At 58.7% G+C, this 22,278-nt stretch overlaps 1 protein-coding gene across 2 annotated transcripts in view; it reads right to left on the bottom strand.

Annotated features, from left to right (window-relative positions):
- NTRK3 (neurotrophic tyrosine kinase, receptor, type 3) overlaps positions 1–22,278 on the bottom strand; it is a 190,140-nt gene that overhangs the window by 86,944 nt on the left and 80,918 nt on the right. For both annotated transcript variants that reach the window (XM_006771749.2, XM_006771750.2), the window contains exons 4-11: positions 16,262–16,330; positions 10,993–11,150; positions 10,248–10,390; positions 9,459–9,600; positions 8,829–9,125; positions 2,981–3,004; positions 1,613–1,677; positions 390–492 (exon numbers count right to left, since the gene is read on the bottom strand). In XM_006771749.2, coding sequence (XP_006771812.1) covers positions 390–492; positions 1,613–1,677; positions 2,981–3,004; positions 8,829–9,125; positions 9,459–9,600; positions 10,248–10,390; positions 10,993–11,150; positions 16,262–16,330 — 1,001 coding nt within the window. The remainder of the gene's footprint in view (positions 1–389; positions 493–1,612; positions 1,678–2,980; positions 3,005–8,828; positions 9,126–9,458; positions 9,601–10,247; positions 10,391–10,992; positions 11,151–16,261; positions 16,331–22,278) is intronic.

The following is a 22,278-nucleotide window of genomic DNA, read 5'->3' as shown; positions in this document are numbered from 1 at the left end:
CTCACCGGCTAGGACCTTCTCGCCACCACCCCACGCATGGGGGCAGCAAGGAAAGAACCAAGTTACCCAAACAAGCAGTCCGTCTGCCCTCTGATAACGTAAAGAAACAAGTCCTCTCATTGGCTCTCAAATGCAACTTCCCTCCCAAGTCACCCTCATGCACCAGCCCGGCTGCCCCAGCAAAACCAGAGGCTCCCAGTTGGTCCCCACAGATCCCAGCGCAGCGCTCAGTCCATCATGACCAGCACAGTAAAGGTGCAGGCGGGAGGAGGACCACCTCAGGGCATCACAGAGGCCCCGCCCTCCGAGAGCCAGGGAAGTGAAAACAGCATTGAAGAGAGCCCCGCTCCGCCCCCGTGAGACCCTGGCCAATGCAAGGCCCACCTTACCCTTCATGCCAAATTTGGACCGTCGGCCGTACTTGTTGATCATGATAAAGAGAACCACCAGCAGCACGCAGGCAAAGGCGGCAAGCCCGACGGCGATGGACACCTGGGAGGGCAGAGCGTGGGACAGTTACTTTGTCGGAGGAGCCCGCAGGGAACTCCGCCACCCCCAGGAGCCTTTAGACCAGGGGTGGGGAACGACCGGCCCGAGGGCCATGGAAGGCCCCTGAGATCACGTGGCCTGGCCCTGCCAAGGCATTCGGGGTGCGTTCATTAAATGTTCGACCACACGCAGCAGGCTAGGTTTTAAGTTGATCATGTGTATGGCCCGGGAGTGATGATGTAAACAGGGGCGGCCTCACAGATGCGCCCAGGGTTCTGAGCCCCTGGCCTGGGGGCGGCCTCACAGATGCGCCCAGGGTTCTGAGCCCCTGGCCTGGGGGCGGCCTCACAGATGCGCCCAGGGTTCTGAGCCCCTGGCCTGGGGGCGGCCTCACAGATGCGCCCAGGGTTCTGAGCCCCTGGCCTGGGGGCGGCCTCACAGATGCGCCCAGGGTTCTGAGCCCCTGGCCTGGGGGCGGCCTCACAGATGCGCCCAGGGTTCTGAGCCCCTGGCCTGGGGGCGGCCTCACAGATGCGCCCAGGGTTCTGAGCCCCTGGCCTGGGGGCGGCCTCAGAGATGCGCTCAGGGTTCTGAGCCCCTGGCCTGCGGGCGGCCTCACAGATGTGCTGGGAAGCCCCGCGAGGCCTCTGTCTCTGGTCTTGTTGTTTTGGTTAGCAAGCAAATTCTGTGTATTCACACTGACGTTCTCTACAGATACTCTTATCCAGGGAATTCCGGGAGATCTGGACTCTTCCCCCTGAGGAATCTCGGGCTCTGGCAGGCGGGGGTGGGGCAGGGCTTGGACACCCACCAGGGAGCTGGTGGGGAAACTTCGACTTCCTACGAGGCTTGCCCAGTGAGCAGCCCCTTTGAATCAGGCCCAGCCAGGCTCCTAGCAGCGTGGGGGTTTCCAGGGCTGGGAGCAGCTCCTCAAAGGTTTCCTCAAACAATGAATTACTCTCATCAAATAAGGGAGGGCTCGCGCCTGAAAGGAGGTCACTCGTCAGGGCTCTTTCTGCCGTACGTGCGTCCTGGCTCTGAGCGAGGCGGTATCAGGAGCGTTTGGTGCTCACTGCTCGGATGAAATGTGAAAACGGCCCCTTCCAACCCATAAGTCACTCACCCCAAAAGTGTCTTCCTCTGGCTTGTGGGTCACAGTGATAGGCGGTGTGGGGCTCACTTCATAGACTGCAAACCAAACGGAAAGGAGGAGGGTTAGCTTCCTGGCCAGGGGGTTGGGCTGGGGGGAGACATCCCCACCGGCTCCCCATGCCCAGAGTCCATGCTGGACAGCCTGCCCTTGAGCCCGCTCTTACTGCCCGACCTCCCCAGAGACCGAGGCCCCGCCTGGCTGCCCGGCTGTGACAGCCCAGGGGGCGCTCCATGAGGAACGCGGGGCCTTCACCCCCACCCCCATTCTCGGAGCGAAGAATGGCACCTGGGCCACGTGGACCGTGAGCTGCTGCATAAAACAGCAACAACAAGAAGACAGTTTGGGAACCAGCCAGGGCCCGGATTCCCCACGTTCAGGTGGTGACGGTGGCTGTCACTGACTGTTCTCTGCTGCAGGCTCTCCCATCCCCCCCACACACACACCCCGTGGCTCCCGACACCCTTCATCTCCCCCTTTTCACCCTCAGTGAGACCAGGCGGCCGGGAGCCCCACACACAACCCACGACCCATCGCCCTATTGCAGATGGCACAGCACACTGGCCGCTCAGGTAAGAGCCAGTGCAGCTGACCAGCAGGGCTGGTGGGAACCGGGTGTCAGTTTCTCCTCCACCTGGAACCACCTCCTTAGTCCCTGGGAAGGCCGCTCTGTGAGAGGGCAAGTCCTCGAGGACTGAGGGCAAGTATAGCATCTCTGACTGTGCTCCCCTCGGTGCCAGGCAGCACGGTGTCCTAGGCAGCCCTGTCCGCCGTCTCAGCCCCCTCCCGCGGGGAGCGAGGGAAAAGCCATGCTTCCCACAGCCCGTGAGCAGAACACCAGGTCCTCTGGGGAGTGTCGAGTCCTGGCCCCAATCATTGTACCCTGAGCCTCGTGGTCCCATGTGAGGACACACCAGGCCACAGGAGACCCTGTCCATCACCACCCCATGCCAGGTGGGGCCCGGCCATGCTCTGGGCCCTGGAGCAGGTGGAAAACACTAACAGGTGGAGGGGCTCCAGGTTCAAGAGCAGCTGAGATGGACAAGGTCTCTCCACGGGGCAGGTGTTTCCCGCCCCATCCCTTCCATCCAGGCGGGGAAACCCACACCAGGGTCAGGCCTAGGACCCGCCCTGGGGACACTGAGGCACAAGCGGCTGCCCAGGAGGTGGGCTTGCAGCACATGTCCACTCTGCAGCCCCCTTCTCCGTTCACTCCCATGACGTGCCAGGCGGCCAGGGGTCTGGGGTTGGGTGGCCCAGGGAAGAGGACCATTTGGATTCCACAGTTACCCAAAGGCTCAGAACAAATCAGCTTCAAAGCAAAAGGCAGAGCGGACTTACTGGAGACGAAGTTATCCGTGCTCTCTGCAAAAGAGACAAAGAGGCCGTTATGCAGCGTCATGGACAGCCGAGCGGGTGCACTGTGACCTTAAAGCCACGACCTCCCCACTCACCGTGACCCCACGTGACCCCAGCAGCTGGGAACCAAGTCCTGGGCACGTGACCCCTGCCCCATGCTCCACTGCCTCCAGAGGAGGCTGGTCTTCCAAAGGCAGAAGAAAAAAGACACAGAGTTCCCGATTTCACAAGAAATGGCCCGGCCTGGCTGGGAACCAAACTATGGGACGGGGAACAAGTCCTGGGCACGTGACCCCTGCCCCATGCTCCACTGCCTCCAGAGGAGGCTGGTCTTCCAAAGGCAGAAGAAAAAAGACACAGAGTTCCCGATTTCACAAGAAATGGCCCGGCTGGGAACCAAACTATGGGACAGGGAGTTAAATCTGAGACCGTGTCCCTCCTCCCTCCCGGGAGCTGGCGTGCTGGGGACCCTGGTACACGAGCGCCCAGAGAAAGGCTGCTGCGTGGGCTTCCCTGAAAATGCCAGCTGTGACCTCAAGCGGAACGCGGAGGTCATCCGCGCAGTCACTGGGACGTCCTCGGGAGCCTGCAGGATCCCAGCCCCGATGGCACTGTGTGACGCGCTGTTCAGCTGCAGCGGGGGCTCGCCTGGTGATAGAAGCTCAGCACCACAAGACGTCGGCTGTGAGCCAGGGGCTGTGCTGAACGCTTTCTGTCACGTGCCACTCCGCCCGACAACCCTCCTGGGAGGCAGGCGGGATGATCCCCGTTTAACAGGGAAGGAAACTGCCGAGAGAAATGAACTCACTACGGAATCTCACTCATCTGGAAACGGGACTCAGATCTGAGCCTGGGCCCGAGCAGAGGGTCTCGGAATCCAGCCTGAAACAGTCGCCCTGGGGGTGCTCACCATCGATTCCCCAGTGAAAGGAGTGAGGGCCCCTGGGAGAAGCACATCATTTCAGGAAAAGGACAAGGCGTGCCTGGCACCTTCTGTGGCACTGGAAAGTGAGACGTGCTCGGGAATTCATGGGGCGTGGAGGAAGGACAGGGAGCCGTGTGGGGCGTGGAGGAAGGACAGGGAGCCGTGTGGAGGAAGGACAGGGAGCCGTGAGGGCAGTTCCCAGCGGTGAGCAGCAGAATGATAACCGACAGCCACGGGTTGTCACACGCTGAGTCACACTGCCCCGGATTTATGTGTGGAAGTCCTGACCCCCAATGCATTAGACTACGACGATCTGAGACAGAGTCTTTAAAGAGATGATTAAGTGGAAATGAGGTCATCAGGTGGGCACTAATCCAATACGACTGGCGTCCCTATAAAAAGGGGAGATTGGACACAGGCGCACAGAGGGAAGACCCTGGGAGGGCACGGGGAGAAGGCGGCTGCCTGCGAGCCCAGGAGGGAGGCCTCAGGAAACCAGCCCTGCTGACACCCTGACCTCCGACATCCAGCCTCCAGAATCGTGAAGCAGTAAATATCTGTTGTGTAGGTTCCCCCTTCCTTCCTTCCCCCCGCCGTCTCTGGTACCTTGTTAGGGCCGCCAGGGACAACGAACGCATGGGTTATAAGCCACAGGGCAAAATAAATATCCATGAGTCCAGACCAAGAGCAAATAAATAACTGGTTCAACAAATGAGGAAGAAGAGAAAGCCCTTCCTTGCAGTAGAATTCCAGTTAGTAGATGCAGAGGGAAGGATGAGAATAGAAAAATCACCACTTCAAGGCAGGGATCATCAACGAATGCTAAAATGAACGTGTGGGAGAGCAGTGCGAAACAAGGTATTTACAAACATCCCACATACGGTCCTTACTACAGACAAAGGGAAAGGGGTCACTTTGCCATGGAGAGACCTGGCCGACTCCACCCTGACCCAGTGATGAGGTCAGCATCACCAGCGATAAGACGGGAAGACAGAGGGCGCAGCACACGTCTGTGGTGTGCTCGCCAAAAACGCACTGCTGTGTTCAGGCATGAGAACACATCGGGCGAACCTGAATGGTGAGACGGGCAGAGAGAAAACAGCCCGCGAGCATTCTTCAAAAGTGCGCCGACGGTGCAAGACAGAGAAAGACTGAGAGGCTGGCCCAGATTTAAGGAGAACACGGTGACCTGGCAACTGAGTGCAACGAGCAGCCCTGGTTGGGTCCTGGGGAGGAAAAGACGGCCGTGGGACCACTGACAACCAAAGAACATGCGTGCATCCATGCACAGCCCATGGACACAGACAGCAGTGAGCTGAAGGTCTGGGGCGGGGGGAGGGGGGTGGACTAGAGGGGTCAATGGGGGAAAGGGGGCTATGGAATACTTTCACCAATGAAGATTTTTAAAAAAATATTTCACTGACGCCTGCAGATTCCATAGCAGTGCCACGCCCTCGCCAAGGCCCTGGATGGGAGCGCTGTACTGCGGTTAGACAAGATGCTAACAGTTGGGGAAGTGAGGTGAAGGGTAGAAGGAAGTTCTTTGTACTATTTTGTAAGTTTTGGGGGGAGGGGGAGTTCATCTCAAATTATTTCCAAGAGAAAAGTTAAAGATCTTTTTAAAAATTTTTTTAAAGAAGCGGATTACTGGTCCTCCCCCGAGAGTGTCGGATTCGGGTCTGGGCTGGGCGGGTCTGAGAATGTGCACGTCTAACCAGGCCCGGCTACAGCGGCTTCCTCCTTGAGGGGTGAGCACTCCTTCCTCCATCCACCCACCCACCCCTCCATCCATCCTTCCCTGCACGGGTCCCCCGTGCTCTGCCTGGCTAACCCCTCGCTGTCACCAGGCTCTGGGTTAAGCTGCGCCAGCAAACACCCTCTAACCCTGCGGAAAGCGCTGCTCTCTGTGCAGGCTCCTTCTGAGGGAGCCCTGCGTGCCGTACGCGCACTGTTCACAGGTTGCTCGCCTGTTGTCATTCTGTGGGGCCTGGGGGAGAGCAACAGAGCTGAGTCCCAATTCTGAGGGTGCCTGCATGCCACCACCCTCTTCTAAACCGCAGGTGACCAAAGGCCTGATGTGGGGTGTTGGGGGGGCGGAGGAGAGGGGGTAGCCTTGGCTCCAGAGCCGGAGAGGAGAGGTGCCAACACACTCAGAGCCCCCACTGCTCTGCATGGAGCCTCCCGGGGACCAGGCACGTCCTCCCGTCATCACCATGCACGCTCGGCTCCCTGCCTGGAGCCTGGGAGCGCTCATGTATCGCCAAGCACAAGCGCCTGGGGCTGGGGAGACCTCCTGGCGCCCCTCCGTGGGTCTCGGGCTCATGAACTATCAGCAAAAGGGACCCCCCACTGTCAGAGCTATTTCTCCCCAAACAGATTCCCTTTCAGATGCCTGGGCTGCTCTTTTTTAATGAATACATTTTTACTGATTTCAGAGACGAAGGGAGAGGTAGAGAGAAACATCAATGGTGAGAGAGAATCACTGATCCGGTGCCTCCCCCCCCACTGCTCTGCATGGAGCCTCCCGGGGACCGGGCACGTCCTCCCGTCATCACCATGCACACTCGGCTCCCTGCCTGGAGCCTGGGAGCGCTCACATATCGCCAAGTACATGCACCTGGGACTGGGGAGACCTCCTGGCACCCCTCCGTGGGTCTCGGGCTCATGAACAGTCAGCAAAAGGGACCCCCACTGTCAGAGCTATTTCTCCCCAAACAGATTCCCTTTCAGATGCCTGGGCTGCTCTTTTTTAATGAATACATTTTTACTGATTTCAGAGACGAAGGGAGAGGTAGAGAGAAACATCAATGGTGAGAGAGAATCACTGATCAGGTGCCTCCTGCATGCCCCTTATTGGGGATCGAGCCCGCAACTGGGGCATGTGCCCTGACTGGGAATAGGTCGTGACCTCCTGGCTCCTAGGTCGATGTTCAACCACTGAACCACACCAGCCGAGCTCAGAACCCTGCTCTTAACGTCTGTGCTGACCTGCCAGGGAGCTGGGGGACTGGAGTGGGGGAGGGCGGGGGGGAGGGACGACACACATGATCATTATGTCCCCACACCCTCGCGGCACCCACAGACCTTTGTACCCAGGGCTCGGCACGGGTGAGCTCACCGCCCGGTCCCCTAGATAATTACTCTCCTGAACGCTTAGCCGCTCTGTCACTGGCACGACTGGCCCATCGTTTCCCTGTCACTGCCTCTCCATCATCCACTGCTTCCTCCAGGAGCATAAAACAAGCAAACCTTCGCACAGGGTGGCCCTGGTGGGGGAAAGGACTTCAGGTGAGCTCCTCGATGCCCCCTCCTCCCTCGCCTCCTGGGGACAGAGTCCACCAAACGCCCCACAGCAGGTCACAAACCAGGGAGCGTCCGAGTCACCTGGGGGCTTGTTAGACACAGACTGCGGGCCGCCCCAGGGCTTCTGGTCCAGCAGGTCTGGCCCGCCCTCTGAGACCTCTGGCCTGGGGAGCGGGGAATAAGGTCCCCAGGGTGCCTCAGCCTGTAGGAAGGGGCCCTGGGAGCCCCATCCCCGCGCATCCAAAGGCCACCCCCATGGTGGGGGCCAGGACCGCTCTGCCTCCCAAAAGAAAGCCAGTGTGGCCCATGTGCGAGGTTCCTGAGGCCTGGGACTGGGCCAAGTGGGCGTGACGCTGGAAACGGGGCACCAAACAGGATCACTGGGGTCTCAGACATCGGGGAGTCTGATGAGCTGTGGCTCCATCATGCCCCGGAGGCAGGGGCAAGAAGGCAGCTTCCCACGCAGCCTGGTTTCTCCCCAGTCTCCCTCTCGGAGCGTCTAGTTCGAGGTGTGTTGGGTTGTGTTTTTTTGCACGAAGGTAAACGGGGCTGCCTGGCGCTGCTCCCTGTTCTCTGTGGCTGTTCAGTCACCTTCACACAAGCAGATGCCGCACAAAGCCAGCCTCTCCCTGCCTGTGTGTGTGTGTGAGTGTGTGAGTGTGTGCATGCGTGACAGAGAGAGGTGCCAGACTTTACACGTCCCTTTATCTCATTAGAGCCCACAGTTTCTGGAGACCGGAGGCCCAGAGATCACCCAGCATGTTCCCAGCACAAATCGCCAAGGCCGTCAGAGACACACGCTTCCTTAACAGACACGCAGCGGCTGCCGAACCCAAGGGAAGAAGCCACACCACTTCCCCTGAGCTCCTCCCACGTCAGGAAGGTAACTGGCATGTTTTCGCCCAGACAAAGACAGAATCGCCTCCAAAATATCCAAAGGTCTTCCTTTCATTACTTCAGTTATGACCCGGGTGCAGGTGACGGTGGTGACATCCCAGGTGACAGCATCAGATGCCGGAGAGAGGGGCCACGCGCAGACCTGGAAGCCTGGACGCTAACCAGCAAGTACAAGGAGGTTGGCTCACGCGCCCGTTACACGCGGAGCAGCGCGGAGAACCATCACGGTGTGCTTTATACACCGTAAGCCATTTAAAAGCTTCAAGATCATGACGGGAGCAGTGCAATCGTGCCCATTTCACAGATCGGGAAATCGAGGCTCCGAAAAGCAAACGACTGTGCCCAGAGTCTCCCGACAAAGAGAAGGCTGGGTCAAGAGCCTCTGCCCTTCTTGTCCAACTCTCAAGACCCTGCTTTCTCCATCAGAACATGCCATGCCCTCCTGTGCCCACCTGGGTACTTCTCAGGGGTGGTGGTTTGAACAGCGACAGCTACTGGAAACCAGACACTTCATCTATTTTACACAAAATGCTGGGGGTGGCTGACTACGCTCCCGTGTATGTTTGGTTACCATGGTAACAGTATCACTGTGGATGCTGTCTTTCCTCTCCTGCTGCCATGCCCCGTTCATCTCCCTCCCCCTGTCCCGCCCCTCACCCCGGAACTCCGGGATGGACTCAGGGCGCCCCAGAGAGCAGGCCTCACCTGGGAAGGGCTCCTTGAGGAAGTGGCCGTTGATGGTCTGGTTGGCGGTGCCCAGCGGGTTCTTGGCGATGAGGGTGTAGTTGCCGTTGTTGTAGTGGGTGGGCTTGTTGAAGAGCAGGCAGCCCTCGGACACCTCGCCCTCCTGGTAGAACTCCACGCGGATGATCTTGGACTCGCGCAGGGGCTGTCCGTTGTGCAGCCAGTGCAGGGTTGGCGGCGGGTTGCCGCGCACCATGAACTCGATGCAGTGCTCCAGGCGCGGCTCGGGCTCCTCCAGGCTCACCACGCGCGGAGGGTCTGCGGGGGAGAGGCCAGCTGGTGCCAGGACACAGAGCTCCCAGGAGCTGGCACGGGAATCCCACTTCCCGCCCCCACCCTGCTCGAACAGACTGAGGGAATCAGAGGTGCCCCCCAGGCACCCCCCAACAGAAAGGAAGAGATGTCTATCTCGACCCGAGCACCCTGATCGGCCAGGAGTCGTGAAGGCACAGCTGAGCGGGAGGCACCATCGTCCGAGAGGCAGGGACACCCCTTCCTGGGGTCACTAGCCCAGGACTGACTTGCCCCTCCTGGCTGACCAGCCCCCTGCCCGGCATGCACACAGCCACCCCCTCCATGGCGGCCACTCACAGTGGACCGTGAGGGCGACGCTGGCGTTGCTCATGCCCACCACGTTCTCTGCGATGCACGTCAGGGAGAAGCCGTTGTCCTCGCTCGTCACGTTGACCAGCGTCAGGTTGATGGCGTGCACATTGGTCCAGTTCAGGTTTGTCTAAAACGCCAGTAAAAAGACGGCAATCAGACCATTTCCACAAGGGTGGCTCCCCCACCTCACCCCAAACAGCTTCTGGAATCAAAAGGAAAAGCTAAGCCTGGCCGGCGTGGCTCAGTGCTTGAGCGACAACCTATGAACCAGGAGGTCACAGTTCAATTCCAGGTCAGGGCATTCAAAGCCCGGACTGCAGGCTCCATCCCTAGTAGGAGGCGTGCAGGAGGTAGGCGATCCATGTTTCTCTCCCATCAATGTTTCTGTCCCTCTCCCATCCTTTTTCTTAAAAATCAATAAAAACATATTTTTTAAAAAAAGGAAAAACTGAGTGGAAGGTAAAGGAGGCTCATCCGGCGAATGCGCACTGACCGAGGGCCAGGCTCTCTCAGTCAAGGGCTCGCGCAGCCTCCCATGTACCCGCTGAGGTGCATGGCAGCACTGTACCCATTTCACAGGTGCAGAAACTAAGGTGCTTAGCAGTTTCATAGCATGTCTAAGAGCACGTCTCCGTGTCCCTCCCAGAGAGACGGGACCACGACTGTCCCTCTACTTCCCTCTCTTCCCGTCTCTGGCTTGGATTCTTGCGTCTCATTCAGACTAAGAGGTGGTGGGGCCCAGCCTCCTGGTGCAGCCCGGGCCCAGGTGCCTACCTGGTGGGTGTTGATGGACTGCAGCCCGGTGACCATCCAGTCCACATCGGGCAGGGGCGAGCCAGAGCCGTTGCACGTGATGACAGCGTTGTCGCCCTCCCGCACGGTCAGGTTCACGTGGCTCACGCTGATCTCCGGGATGTCTGGAGGGCGGACAGGGCGGAGAGGACAGGCAGACACTGACTCCCAACACGTGGCCCCAACAGTGACTCCACACCACCCGCTGGAGCTCTCGGGAGGCCGGACACCGCCTCCCCAGCGACGTCACCCTCGGACTAGAAGCCGCTGTGGTTGGACTCCCCCACACGGCACGGACCAGAAGTCAGGTGACAGCTCCTCCTGGGGAGCTGGTCCCCCAAAATGAGCTCTGAGATCCTGGGGACCCCAGGCATCCTGAGATTGCGGTCTGTGCTTGGGCCCAGGCACCCGCTTTTCTAGAAGCACCTGAGATGGCCCTGATACAGAAGGTCGGGGCCCACACTGCGAGGAGACACGTGCTCAGGTCTGGCTGGCAAGCGACTCCCAGGCAGGAGGTACTGGGGTCTGATGAGAAGGGGCGCACTGAACCCCTCTGCATTCCCGAAGCCAGCCTCCGCCTGGCGGCTCAGGAGGGGACAGGGATGCCCAGGAGGGGAGAGATGAGCCAGATCTGCGCCAGGGCTGAGTTCAAGGCGGGGAGGGCGAAAGGGAGGGGGCGCCCTCTCTGGAGTCTGAGGGCCCCTAGGGCGGCGGGCGGCGCACTCACCACACTGGCTGATGTTCATGCGGAACAGGGGCAGCTGGGAGCCCTCGGCGCTGATGCAGTAGAGGTGCTGGCTGTTCAGCTTGGCCTCACCCTGCTCCTGCCACAGCTGCATCCAGCGGATGTCACAGCTGCAGTTGAAGAAGTTCTGCTCCAGCCTCCTGTGGGCAAGGAGAGGGGAGGGGACTCCTGAGCCGAGGCGGGCTCCTCCCGGGGGCGGGGGAGGTAGGTGAGCGGTCTGTGTCTAAGACAGGCCAGCTCGGCCCACGAACAGCACCTTCGTTTCCTTCCACGCTTTCCTCTAGGACCTGATCCAGCAGGAGGATCGCACATGAGACCCGTTCTCGCCTCTGCCCCAGATCCTCCTGGGAACTGTCGGCAGTTTCCTCCCAGACAAGGAGGCACACGCAGCAGAAAGCATGTGGTGTCCGCAGTGGCCTCTCCTGAGCGATCCTGAGGGCAGGGCTCAGGCAGAGGGAAGGGCAGGGGCAGAGCAGGGCAGGCCCAGGAGACCAGGGCCCCAGCCAGGAGCTCAGCCAGGCTGCAGGGACAGACAGGGACCCTCCAGGGCAGCCCCCCTCTCATCAATAATGCGGGTGGCCCACACCCAGCCCTGCCCCCAGATGGCTCGGGACTAATGGCAGGGCCCTGGGGGCTCCCACAGATTCACTCGGCCCCCGGGGCATGGGCACCAGACACTCCGCTGGGGGCCTCGGCCAAGGCTGGGCGTTGAGGAAGCCTGGATGCTCCGCAGTTGCCTCTGGTTTCCCCTCCCCCACAGCACGGCTGCCGGGGGCAGCCCTCGGGCAGGGCCAGGACGTGGAAACTGAGGAAGGGACCAGGTCTGCTGTCACGGAGGAGCCCATGCCCACAGGGCCAAGGGCCAGCACAGGCCTCCCGACAACACAGTCCGGTGGCAGGAAAAGCACCCAGAAGACCTGGGTGGAGCCAGCGTGCACTGACCAGTGTCCCCCGGCCCAGAGGACACGCCGAGTCCCATCCCCAGCGCCCGTGAAGGTAGCCTGCGTTAGAAACACGGTCTTCACAGGCGTAATCACGTCAAGGATCGTGGGATGAGGTCATTCTGGATGGAGGGTGGACCCTAAATCCAATGATGGGCATCTTTATGAGGGAGAGTGGGGAGAGAGACCAAAGACGAGATGATGGGAAGGACGCACAGACAGCGTGAGAAGACGGACGCCAGTGCTCCAACCCAAGGACCCAGGAGCCGGGAGGCTGGAAACGGCAGGAAAGATGAGCTCCCGTGAGCCTCTGGGGAGTGTGCCCTGCTGGGTCTTGATTTTGGACTCTGGCCCCCAGAGCAGTGAGAGAAGCGGTTTCTGTTCATTTAAGCCACCAGATTAGTGGTGAGACGGGACGGCAGCGCTGGGAAAGCAGTACAGCCGGGACCTTAATTCTCCAGGCTCTGTTTTCCCGTCTGTAAAATGGGGACAACTGCGCTCGGCCTTCCTTCTTCACACAGTTATCGTGAGGATTAGTGAAGTGTGCTCACGTGCTTTGTGAATGAGGCCAAGATGATGATGATGATGACTGCACTATTATGAACATGACGGCTCAGTGACTTCTCAGAGACCCGTGGGGAGTGGTCACGGCAGGACTGGGAGAGGACAGCGCCAGGATAGCTCAAACCCATTCCCGACACGCAGCTAACCCTTCACCACGTCGATTAAATCTGCAAACTGTAGCAGGAGTAGCGATCACTTTGCTTTAAGAAAATGAAGTACTCCAATCTATGTGAATCACGCCTGCCGTGTGTGCAGGGCATGAAGGGAACGGTCCCCGGGGTGTTTCCGGAGGGTTCTGTGCCGTCAGTTTCTATCCTCCGTGCCTCTCGCCTAAATTACATCATGGGACACAGAATCCAAGGGTCTCTCCTGCCAATTCATTATCTCTAAGATAATCTCGGATTCTTGCTCCGATTTCTGCCAGGCAGTTCCAGTCTTCCCTGGAAGAAAAAACACCATCTTGCCTTAACCAGAAACTTCTGAGAGCACTGAGCAACGCCAACTCGCATCTCCTCCAAGCCAGGCCTGGAACAGTGCTGACAACTCTGAAGGCGCTGCCAGTCCTCTCAGCGAGAGAGACACAACCTGGGCCAGGGGCAGGGCCAAGACCACAGCCTCCATCTCGTGCAAAAGTAACCGAGAAAGGGCCTGGCCATCACCCCATGAACCAGGAGGTCAGGGTTCCATTCCCGGTCAGGGTACATGCCCGGGTTGCAGGCTCCATCCCCAATAGAGGGCGTGCAGGCGGCAGCCGATCCAAGATTCTCTCATCATTGATGTTTCTATCTCTCTCTCCCTCTCCCTTCCTCTCTGAATTCAATAAAAAGGTATTTTTAAAAAGCAAGAAATGGCTGGATGCCCTAGTTTGCCCTCGGTGCCACTTGAGCCTCGACCTCACCCTTCTGGCTGCCACAGCGCACAGAGCCATCTCCTCCAGCCTCTCCTCCAGGGCGAAATTCTAACTTCCTACAAAGAGCCGGCCCACCCCGCACCCTGCCCACAGGCCCACAGGCCCACAGGCCCACAGGCCCACGGGCAGACCCTGGCAGCCTGACGGCTCCTGGCAGATGGTGCCATGTGGACTAATCAGGACGTCGGACAAGAAAACACTGCCCCCTCTCCCGCGGGCCAGGAACTGAGATTGTTTGGATTTTAATCATCGCCACAGCCAAGAGCCAACACGCGGCCCCTCCGGCCAAAAGATAAATTTTCCACTCTGGCCACTCAATTCTTCCTCAAAAAATAGACCCCTGCCAGGGCGACTGCGCCTCAGAGGGGCTTCTTTATCTTACAAGTGAATTCTTACCCTATTTAACAGCGCGACAGAATGAAAAGCTCTGTGGACAGGGGCTCACGCACTGACTCGCGCGGACCAATGTCTTCATTCCTCCATAAGTCACATGCCGCGCACGGAGAATCGATCCCGGGCAGAGATGAATGCAGAATCCCATGATCCTCTGGGAGGAGCCTGGCATTGGCTTTAAATATATATCCTCGAACAACTGTCTCTAAAACTCCACGGAACTGGTCGCCAGGACAGCACGCCACGGATTTCACATCCATTGATTTTTCTGAACGTTTTCTCAATAGTGTAGGCACCTGCAGGCCCCAGGTGTCCCCAGGAGAGAACATCTGTCCCTGGCCGCCCACAGGTGCGGGGCTCAGGCACTCCAGGGTAAGTTGATGCAAGACTCCCCCAAAAGAGAGCCCATAATTAGCTCACTTATGTCAGGGCCCCTGGTCACTCCTAGGGCCACATATGGAAAAAGCGCCATCATTCATTCTTTGAAAATTATCGTAGAACAGATCCATGGATTGGAAACAGACGACGGAAAACGCTGGGAAAGGAGGACGGGGAGGCGGGCGGTAGATGAGGATAAAGGGTGGACAGATGATGACGGAAGGAGATCTGACTTGGGGTGCTGAGCACACAATACACTGTATGGACGACGTGTTATAGAATTGTACCCCTGAAACCTATATAATTTTATTAGCCAATGTCACCCCAATAAATGCAATTTTTAAAGAAGTTGGGAGATAGCTGAGCACAGTGGTCAAGAGCTTGAGTCCACTGGCTACCCACTGAGTTAATGGGTGACCTTACACAAGATACTTAACCTAAGTACCTCAGTGTCCCCAGTGTGAATGACAGTAATAATTCCTCCCTATAGAATTTCTGTAAGGACTGAAGCAAGTTCCACCCAACACTCGATAGACTGGCTGGCCCAGTGCCGCCCAGAGTGAGTCCTTAGAAACAGCGTTAGCAACGGCACCATCCTGTTGAGTTACCTCTGAGGGCTTTTCTACCTTCAAAGATGGGAACGCAGACAACACTGGTGTGTAACCACCTGACCGTCAGATGTCTGTGACCGTCTAGCGTTTCAGTGCTTTATACACAAATACGTATACACTTACCTTGTTCCGAGCTCGGGTAGGAGTTCCTACTGGTGTGCCCCTGGTCACAGCCCCACGGGACTAAGGAACCCTGATCCCCATGCCTATTGTGCCCACACAAGAGGAGCAGCCGGTGGGACGGCAAAGTCCTGAGAAAGGAAAGCAACCTGCAGCAGGACTGCCCGAGCTCTCCGACACGGGCAACGAGACGGTCCGTGCCCTGCCCGGCCCTGGCGGGGCCTTAAGCCTCGAGGGCACTATGCCCATGGGGTGAGCAGGGTAGACACGACCAGCGGGTGATGGGCTGCTGGGATGCTGGATGGAAGTGTTCCCCTCCCCCAACGCTGGGTCGGAAAAGGAACTCGGGCCAGACCAGCTTGGAAGGACACGTGCTAAAGGCCACCGCGTGGCAGGCTCCCAGCCACTGTCTGTGGTGAAGGCGAAGAGGCAGTCTGCATGCAGGGACCTGGGCCTGAGTCACCAGCCACAGGGAGCAGGAGCTGAGTCTCTGGAAACCTGGCTCCCTAAGTTTATGCCCCCCAGCTCCTTCGCAATGAATTCCCTGGTTGATTCCCTCAACATCACATGCTGTCCCTCGGACAGAGATGACCCAATGACTCACACACCAACAGGAGCTATTTGGTTCGGCAGCGCTCACGAATTTCCACTCACCCGCCCATCATGTGTCTGGCCGGGGAAGAGGGGCACTGATCCGCCTAGAAACGCCGCAAAGCTAAGCAGACCACAGGCAGACCGATGCCCACGCTCTAGCCAGACAGGCTGGCAGAGAATGGGAGGCGGGAAAGACGAGCAAACGGAGGTCAGAGGCCCGGGGTCGGGGCCCGGCTCTGCCAGGCCCTCGCGGTGTGATCTGGCTGCGTCTTCTATGACTCTCTGGGCTCAGAACCCACGCCTGAACGTGTAGCGGCCACTGCATACGGAAGCAGCATCCGCCTGCCGCCCAGGATGCTGGTGGCAGTAAAGCTAAGGTCCGGGAAACGAAAGCACGCCTGATCCGCTCTACAAGGTTCGACAGTATCCGTGTTATTTACCATAAACGGATCAATGCCCTTTCCTGCTACAAACATCCGTGCCGTGAGCACTGATCACCCAGCGATGACAAAAATGGGTCCCGCTGAGAGCGAGATTCCCGTCTTAGGAGCTGTGAGGTGCCGGAAAGAGCATCCGAAATCAAGCGGCGGGCGGGCGGGCTCTCGCTGAACATGGTACACCTGTCACCAACCCCAGCAGCCCCTTCAGGTGGCGCCCAGCCCTGGGTGGCTCCGCTGCGACACGCCCCACCCAACCTCCACCACCACTCCGCCAGGCTGGGCCTCCCACACCAGACTTACAATTCCCGCAGACTCAGCGTCTGGAAGAGCTGCCAGGACAGTGTGGTGAGCCGGTTACTCGACAGGTTTCTGCGGGAGAGACAGAAAAAGGGGGAATTAAAGGGGAACTCTGGCCCAGACGGTGCTCTGGGGGCAGGCATGGCCACTGCATGGGGGCCCGCCGGCTTGATCGTTCTCCTCCTTTGCCTCATCCTGCGATCCATCCGCCTGCCACTAGTCCAGGCCGTAGGCCAGGTTTGGAGGGGATTCTGAAGCCTTTCAAAGGGCTAGGTTTCACTAGTAAAAATTTTTCTCTTTTTAAAAAAAATTTTTTTTATTGATTTCAGAGAGGAATAGAGAGGGAGAGAGGGAGAGAAACATGAATGATGAGAGAGAATCATGGATCGGCTGCCTCCTACACGCCTCCTCCTGGGGATCGAGCCCGCAACCGGGGCATGTGCCCTTGACCGGGAATTGAACCCAGGACCCTTCAGTCTGCAAGCCGACGCTTTGAGTTTGAAGGTGAGTACACTCCACGAAACCATCACCATCCACAATGCCATCCACTGAACTATCTATCACCTCTAACTAACAGTTTCCTTCCCCTCTTTTTTTTTTTTTTTTTTTTTTTTTGAGAGAGAGAGAGAGAGTGGAAGGGAGGGGGAGAGACAGAGAAAGAGAAGCATCAATGTGAGAGAGATACATCGATCGGTTGCCTTCCGTACCCTGACCAGGGGATGGAGCCTGCAACCAAAGCACATGCCCTTGACCGGAATCAAACCCGGGACCCTCCAGTCCGCAGGCCGATGCTCTATCCACCGGCCAGGGCCCCCTCTCTTTTTGTGATGCCAACATTTAGCATGAGCTGTACCCTCCTGACAGATGCTGGCGCATATAATAGAGCATGCTAACCGTGCAGGGCGCTGTGCTATAGGTCGCTAGGGCTTCTCACAACGGGAACTCCGAACCTTTCACCCCCAACCCTCGTAAGGAAACTGTACACAGCGCCTGCCTCCCCGCTAGCCAGTCCCTCCCGGCAGGGACGCCCTCGCTGATCCAGACATCAGCCTTTGTTCACACTTCCTTTCTCCCCCTAATGGCTACTTAATTGTCCTCATTAGGATGGACAGGGGAGAGGAGCAGCCATCCGTCTTCGAATGAAAGAAGCGACACCCACCACTATTATCTGCCGGGCCCAGCAAACACCCTGGGATGTGATCGCGGCTGTAGGGGCAGCCATTCTGCGCTGCTGGAGCTGAGTGGCCCCAGGAGCACCGCTCTCATCTGGCAGCGATAATGGGTCAGGACACACTCAGGTGAACACCTGCACGCGCACGCGCACACACAATGTGTGTGTTTGTGTCTATTAGACGTGCGGTAATAGATGCAAACAGAGACCTGCTAACACACACACACACACACACACACACACACACACCCGTATGCGCGTAAGCTCACAGGTGCGTCTATATTTAGAGGGCTTCTCCCACAAATATTTGCGTAGAGACAAATATAGGCTTCCCTGAGGAAGGCGGGGGTGGACGGCTGATAGGGCCTCCAGAACTGGCGCTGGAGGTAAGAATGAGGAGCCACGAGAACTGCAGCTGTGCTGAGCAGAGGCCGGGGACAGACCCAGCGAGGCCAGGAACTGGGCAGGAGAGGGCGCTGGCAGCTGGGCACGGGCCAGCGCAGTGGCCCCTGTGGGTCACAGGGGAGCTGGAGGAGAAGGGGGGAAGGGGCCGTGCCAGGGAGCAGTGCTCCAGGAAGCGGAGGGAGCGTGGGCCCAGGCCTGAGCGGGGCCTGGGCAGAGAGGAGAGGGGTCTGGGGTGAGGAGGAGGGGGACGTGCCGCCCCACCTTGCTGGCATGGCAGGGAGTTGGGCTGTATTTTAGGGAGCCAGGGGAGGCGATAGGGGGTTCTGTAGGGCAGGGCAGGATCTTATGGGCATTTCTAAGAACTGAGGACAACACTGGGCACACTCAGGAGGCGGCTGCGCTGCTGCAGGCGAGGAGGGGGAGCAGAGGTCAGCAGGGGATGGAGTTGAGGTGCTGGGGGTGGAGCCGCCAGGACTTCCTACTGGGTTGGAACTGGCAGAGGAAGGAGAGGGCCCTGAGCAGCCCGGGGAGCGGTGGCGGCATCAGTGACATGAGGAAAGCTGCCCAGGTCACGCCTGGGGGGACTGAGGGCCCCCCTGGCAAATGCTGAGGTGCCCGCTGGGCAGCCATGGGGAGCATCCGATGGCCGTGGGACCCCGAGCACCACAGCTCACCCAGGAGCAGGCGTTCGAACACAGGTCAGCCTGGGGCCGGGGCTGGCCCTTCCCCTCTGAGGCAGCCCTGTCTTCGGGGACAGCCCGTGGCTGATGGGGAGGGAGCCCCCGTGCCGAGGGTGCAGGGGCCGGCGGAGAAGGGCAGGGACCCCTTGGTCAAGGGCAACAAGCTCGGTATCAGCCTCTGAGTCTCCATCACCACTAGCCCCTGCGATGTCCCAGTCCATGTGAGGGATTCACCAGGGCGAGTCTTTCCCTGGTCGGCGGCCCCCCCACAGCAGCATGGGTGGCAGCACATTTCGGACACGGCCAGCACCCCACGCTGTCCACCCCACCCCAGCGCGCCCTGAACCAAGCCCTCAGCACCGGAACCGGATCGGATCGCTGAGCCCTGGGAACAGAAGCCGGAGGGGGATGAGGGGGCGAGACCCGAGTGGCCCGGGTGGGGCAGGAGGACCGTCGGGGCCGAGGCAGGTGCAGGCGGCCGGCAGTGCCCTTGGCAAAGGTCATGCTTTGCTATGTTAGGCAGAAATGTCACGAGAAAATTGGATTCTGAAAGAACTAAAATAACAGGCATTCCAGGCAAATAAAGAACAAGGAATCGCATTATCGTACACGTTAGAGAGGGCGGGGTGGGGACACCGCGGCGGGTGCTGCTCACCCAGGGCCGCGGCTTCCGGTGCCTCCAGCCCTTGGGCAGAAGGAGAAGCCCCCGCAGCATCGACTCCAGGTTGACTGTCCAGCTGCGACCCCTGAAAGCTCCATGTCAGGAGTCTGTCCCTCCCTCCTTCCCTCCGTCCGCGCCCGGTCACTCTAGCTTCCAGCCCCTGAGCCCCCATCTGCTCTCTGTCCACTCGGTCAGCTTCCCCAGGCACGCCAGTCTCCTCCTGTTCAGAGAGAGACCAGACCAGCGGTCTGTTCCGCTTGCCTCAGAGGCGAATGCCACGGTCCCTGACCTCTGCAGGGATCTCCCTGCTCTTACAGAAGACTCTTTCCTGAGTGCAGTGTGGGCTCAGAGCACCAAGTACAGCTGGCCAGACACCAGCAAGGCCGCCCCACCCGGCTCACGGGTGGCCAGGGCCTGTGGCTCACAGGCTGCAAGCACATGATATAAACCTCATTTCCTTCACCCACGAAGGCAGCCCTGGGAAAGGTGCCATTCTCCTTCCCTGGAGACCCACCAGCCCCTCAGCTGTCTGTCTGTCCGTCTTCTTCTCATCTCCCCCTGGAAGCAGCAGCCCACTGGCCCTCCATGACGGGTGGGTTCTTCTGAAACTGCTGAAGACCCTGGAGGAAAGGTCAGGGAAGGAGCACCCCCCCCCGCCCCCCTGGGCAGCCCCAGCCCCACGGAGAGTGCGCGTGGAAGGAACAGCCCGCGGGAGAAGGAGGAGGCTGCCAGATGCCGCCCGCGTCTCCGTGAGCGGGGACCTGACACCTCCTCACCGACACCACGCCATCTCGTCACCAAGGCCTGCTGCCGGCCCCCGAAAACCCAGAGCCTGCGATGTTCCCCTCGAAGGCCAAGAGATATTTGTCTGCATCACTGACATGTTTGCTTTTCCTCAATTAAATTGCTCTAAAAGGGGGTGGGGGCTAAAGCCATTTGAGCCGTTTTTATTCAGCTAAATGGCACTGGATGGCTCATGTAATGAACCTTAATGAAGCCAAAATGCTTTCTCTAATCAGATCTCAAGTGGCATGACTGGTGTCCTGACCTTCGATCAGGAGGCTGGGGCAGCTCTTCCCCACGGCCCTGTGCGGGGCTACGCCAGGGTTTCCCAGAGCGAGTTCCTGGGAATCGAGGTCTGCAGAGTATTAATGGGGATTAAAAGAGGGGAAAAAAAATTCATGCTGCTTGAAAAATGTCGTACTGAACAAAATCAAACGGGCTTGCCCTGCACGCCTTCTCAGAGCCTTTCTGAAGGAAGGACCTGGCCCGAGGCTCTCACACTCACTGGGCCACAGAGGTTTCTCCACGAAGAGTCCAGCAGAAATATCACCCACAGGGCGTGTCTAGAGAAATGATGGTTGTGATAAGAAATAGATGTTTGGTCTTTGTCCATTATTCCTGGCTCACAGCTGCCCAAACCCTTGTGGTTTCCTGAGAGAGAAGCACAATCAGGGCACCTTTTGTTATAACATTTGGTCTCACCAGGGTGTGGCTCAGGGGCTGAGCATCGACCTATGAACCAGGAGGTCACATTTCAATTCCCGGTCAGGGCCCATGGCCAGGCTGCGGGCTCCATCCCCAGTAGGGGGGCGTGCAGGAGGCAGCCCATCAATGATTCTCTCTCGTCATTGATGTTTCTCTCTCTCTCCTCCCTTTCTCTCTGAAATCAATAAATATATATTTTAAAAATACATATCTGGTCTCTTGTCCTCAGTTCCTGAAATCACCTCAGAGAGGGAGGTGAGTGTGGAAACCCCCACCAGCTGGGGGTGGCTGCCAGGAAAACCATGAACAGGGGTTGAACCTTTAGTCCCACCCCCCGAGCTCCAGGAAGGAGGGTGGCAGGTGAACCGGTCACCCAAGGCCGTGACTCAAGGTCAGCAAGCCTCCGTGAAAACCCAAAAGGAGGGGCTGGGAGAGCTTCCTGGTTGGGGAGCTACATGCTTCCGGGAGCTACATGCTTGCCGCCCTGCTGGGCCCGAAACTCCCTGGGGAGTAAGAGAATGGACCTTCCTTATCCCGTGGCCCCAATGTAATCACAGGGTCCCTAAGAGCAGAAGAGGGAGGCAGACAGAAGCTCAGGGAGAGAGATGCGACCGTGAGCGAAGGACAGAGAGATGATGGAAGAGGCCACAAGCCAAGGACTGGGGGCAGCCTCCGGGAGCCGGGAGAGCAGGAAACCGACGCTCCCAAGAGCCTCCTATGGGAGCACAGCCCTGCCGAGACCCGGGTTGTAGCCCAGAGACACCCGTGTGGGCGTCTAATCTACAGGCGTGTGAGACAACACATTAGTGCTTCCAAGCCACACGGTTCCTGGTAACTCGTCACAGCAGCAAGAGAAAACTAATACAGCTCAATCCTGCATTCGAGAGGCAGAGTCGAGTCGTGGCGGCGGAGACCAAATGGCCCACAAAGCTGTAGCGTGTGGCCTTTCAGAGACAGAAAGTGTGCCAGCCCCTGGCCTTGCCAACAGAAATAGAAAGTGAGCCACATACGCTGCTCAGAACTGACGCGTCGTCACATTTTAAAAAGTGGAACGAAAGAAGCTGAATTCATGTCTTTTACTGGAGCCAATAAATCCAAAACATCAGCAGCTCGACCTGTGATCAATAAGAAAATACTAGATATTTCATCTTCTGTCTTTCTGGGAACGGTGGCTGTGAAATCCATGTGCATTCCGCACTCACGGCGCTCAGCGTGGACTGGCCGCATGTCAAGTGCGCGTGGCCGTGGCGGCCAGGGCACCGTGACGGACGGGGCGGCGCTGGGCCATCCGTAAAGGCCGCGCTCCCCGGGGCATCAGCGGAGAGGAGCAGGCAGCAGATGGGGACGCGGACTACAAGTTCCAATGTAAAGTCAGGTGCCCTGCCTGGATGCGACCTGTCCCCAGTCCAGCAGCCCCGCGGCTCGCTGGAAGGGAAGCCCTCCAGTTGCCCCCAGCACCTCCCGGGCTGGAGAGCTCAGGGCAGACTCCCCTGGAAGCCCAGGGCTTTCTGTGCCATGACCTCCACCTCCGACCCAGAGAGAGTCCCCCACCCACCTCTCTCCCCGTTCTTCACTCCCCACCTCCTGATCAACAGAGGGTGTGCCGTGCTGGCTG

The sequence above is a fragment of the Myotis davidii genome, unplaced genomic scaffold (assembly GCF_000327345.1).
Source record: "Myotis davidii unplaced genomic scaffold, ASM32734v1 scaffold164, whole genome shotgun sequence".
Lineage (NCBI taxonomy): Eukaryota > Metazoa > Chordata > Mammalia > Chiroptera > Vespertilionidae > Myotis > Myotis davidii.
Note: the sequence above shows the minus strand (reverse complement) of the source record. Positions and strands in the feature narration are given on the sequence as shown.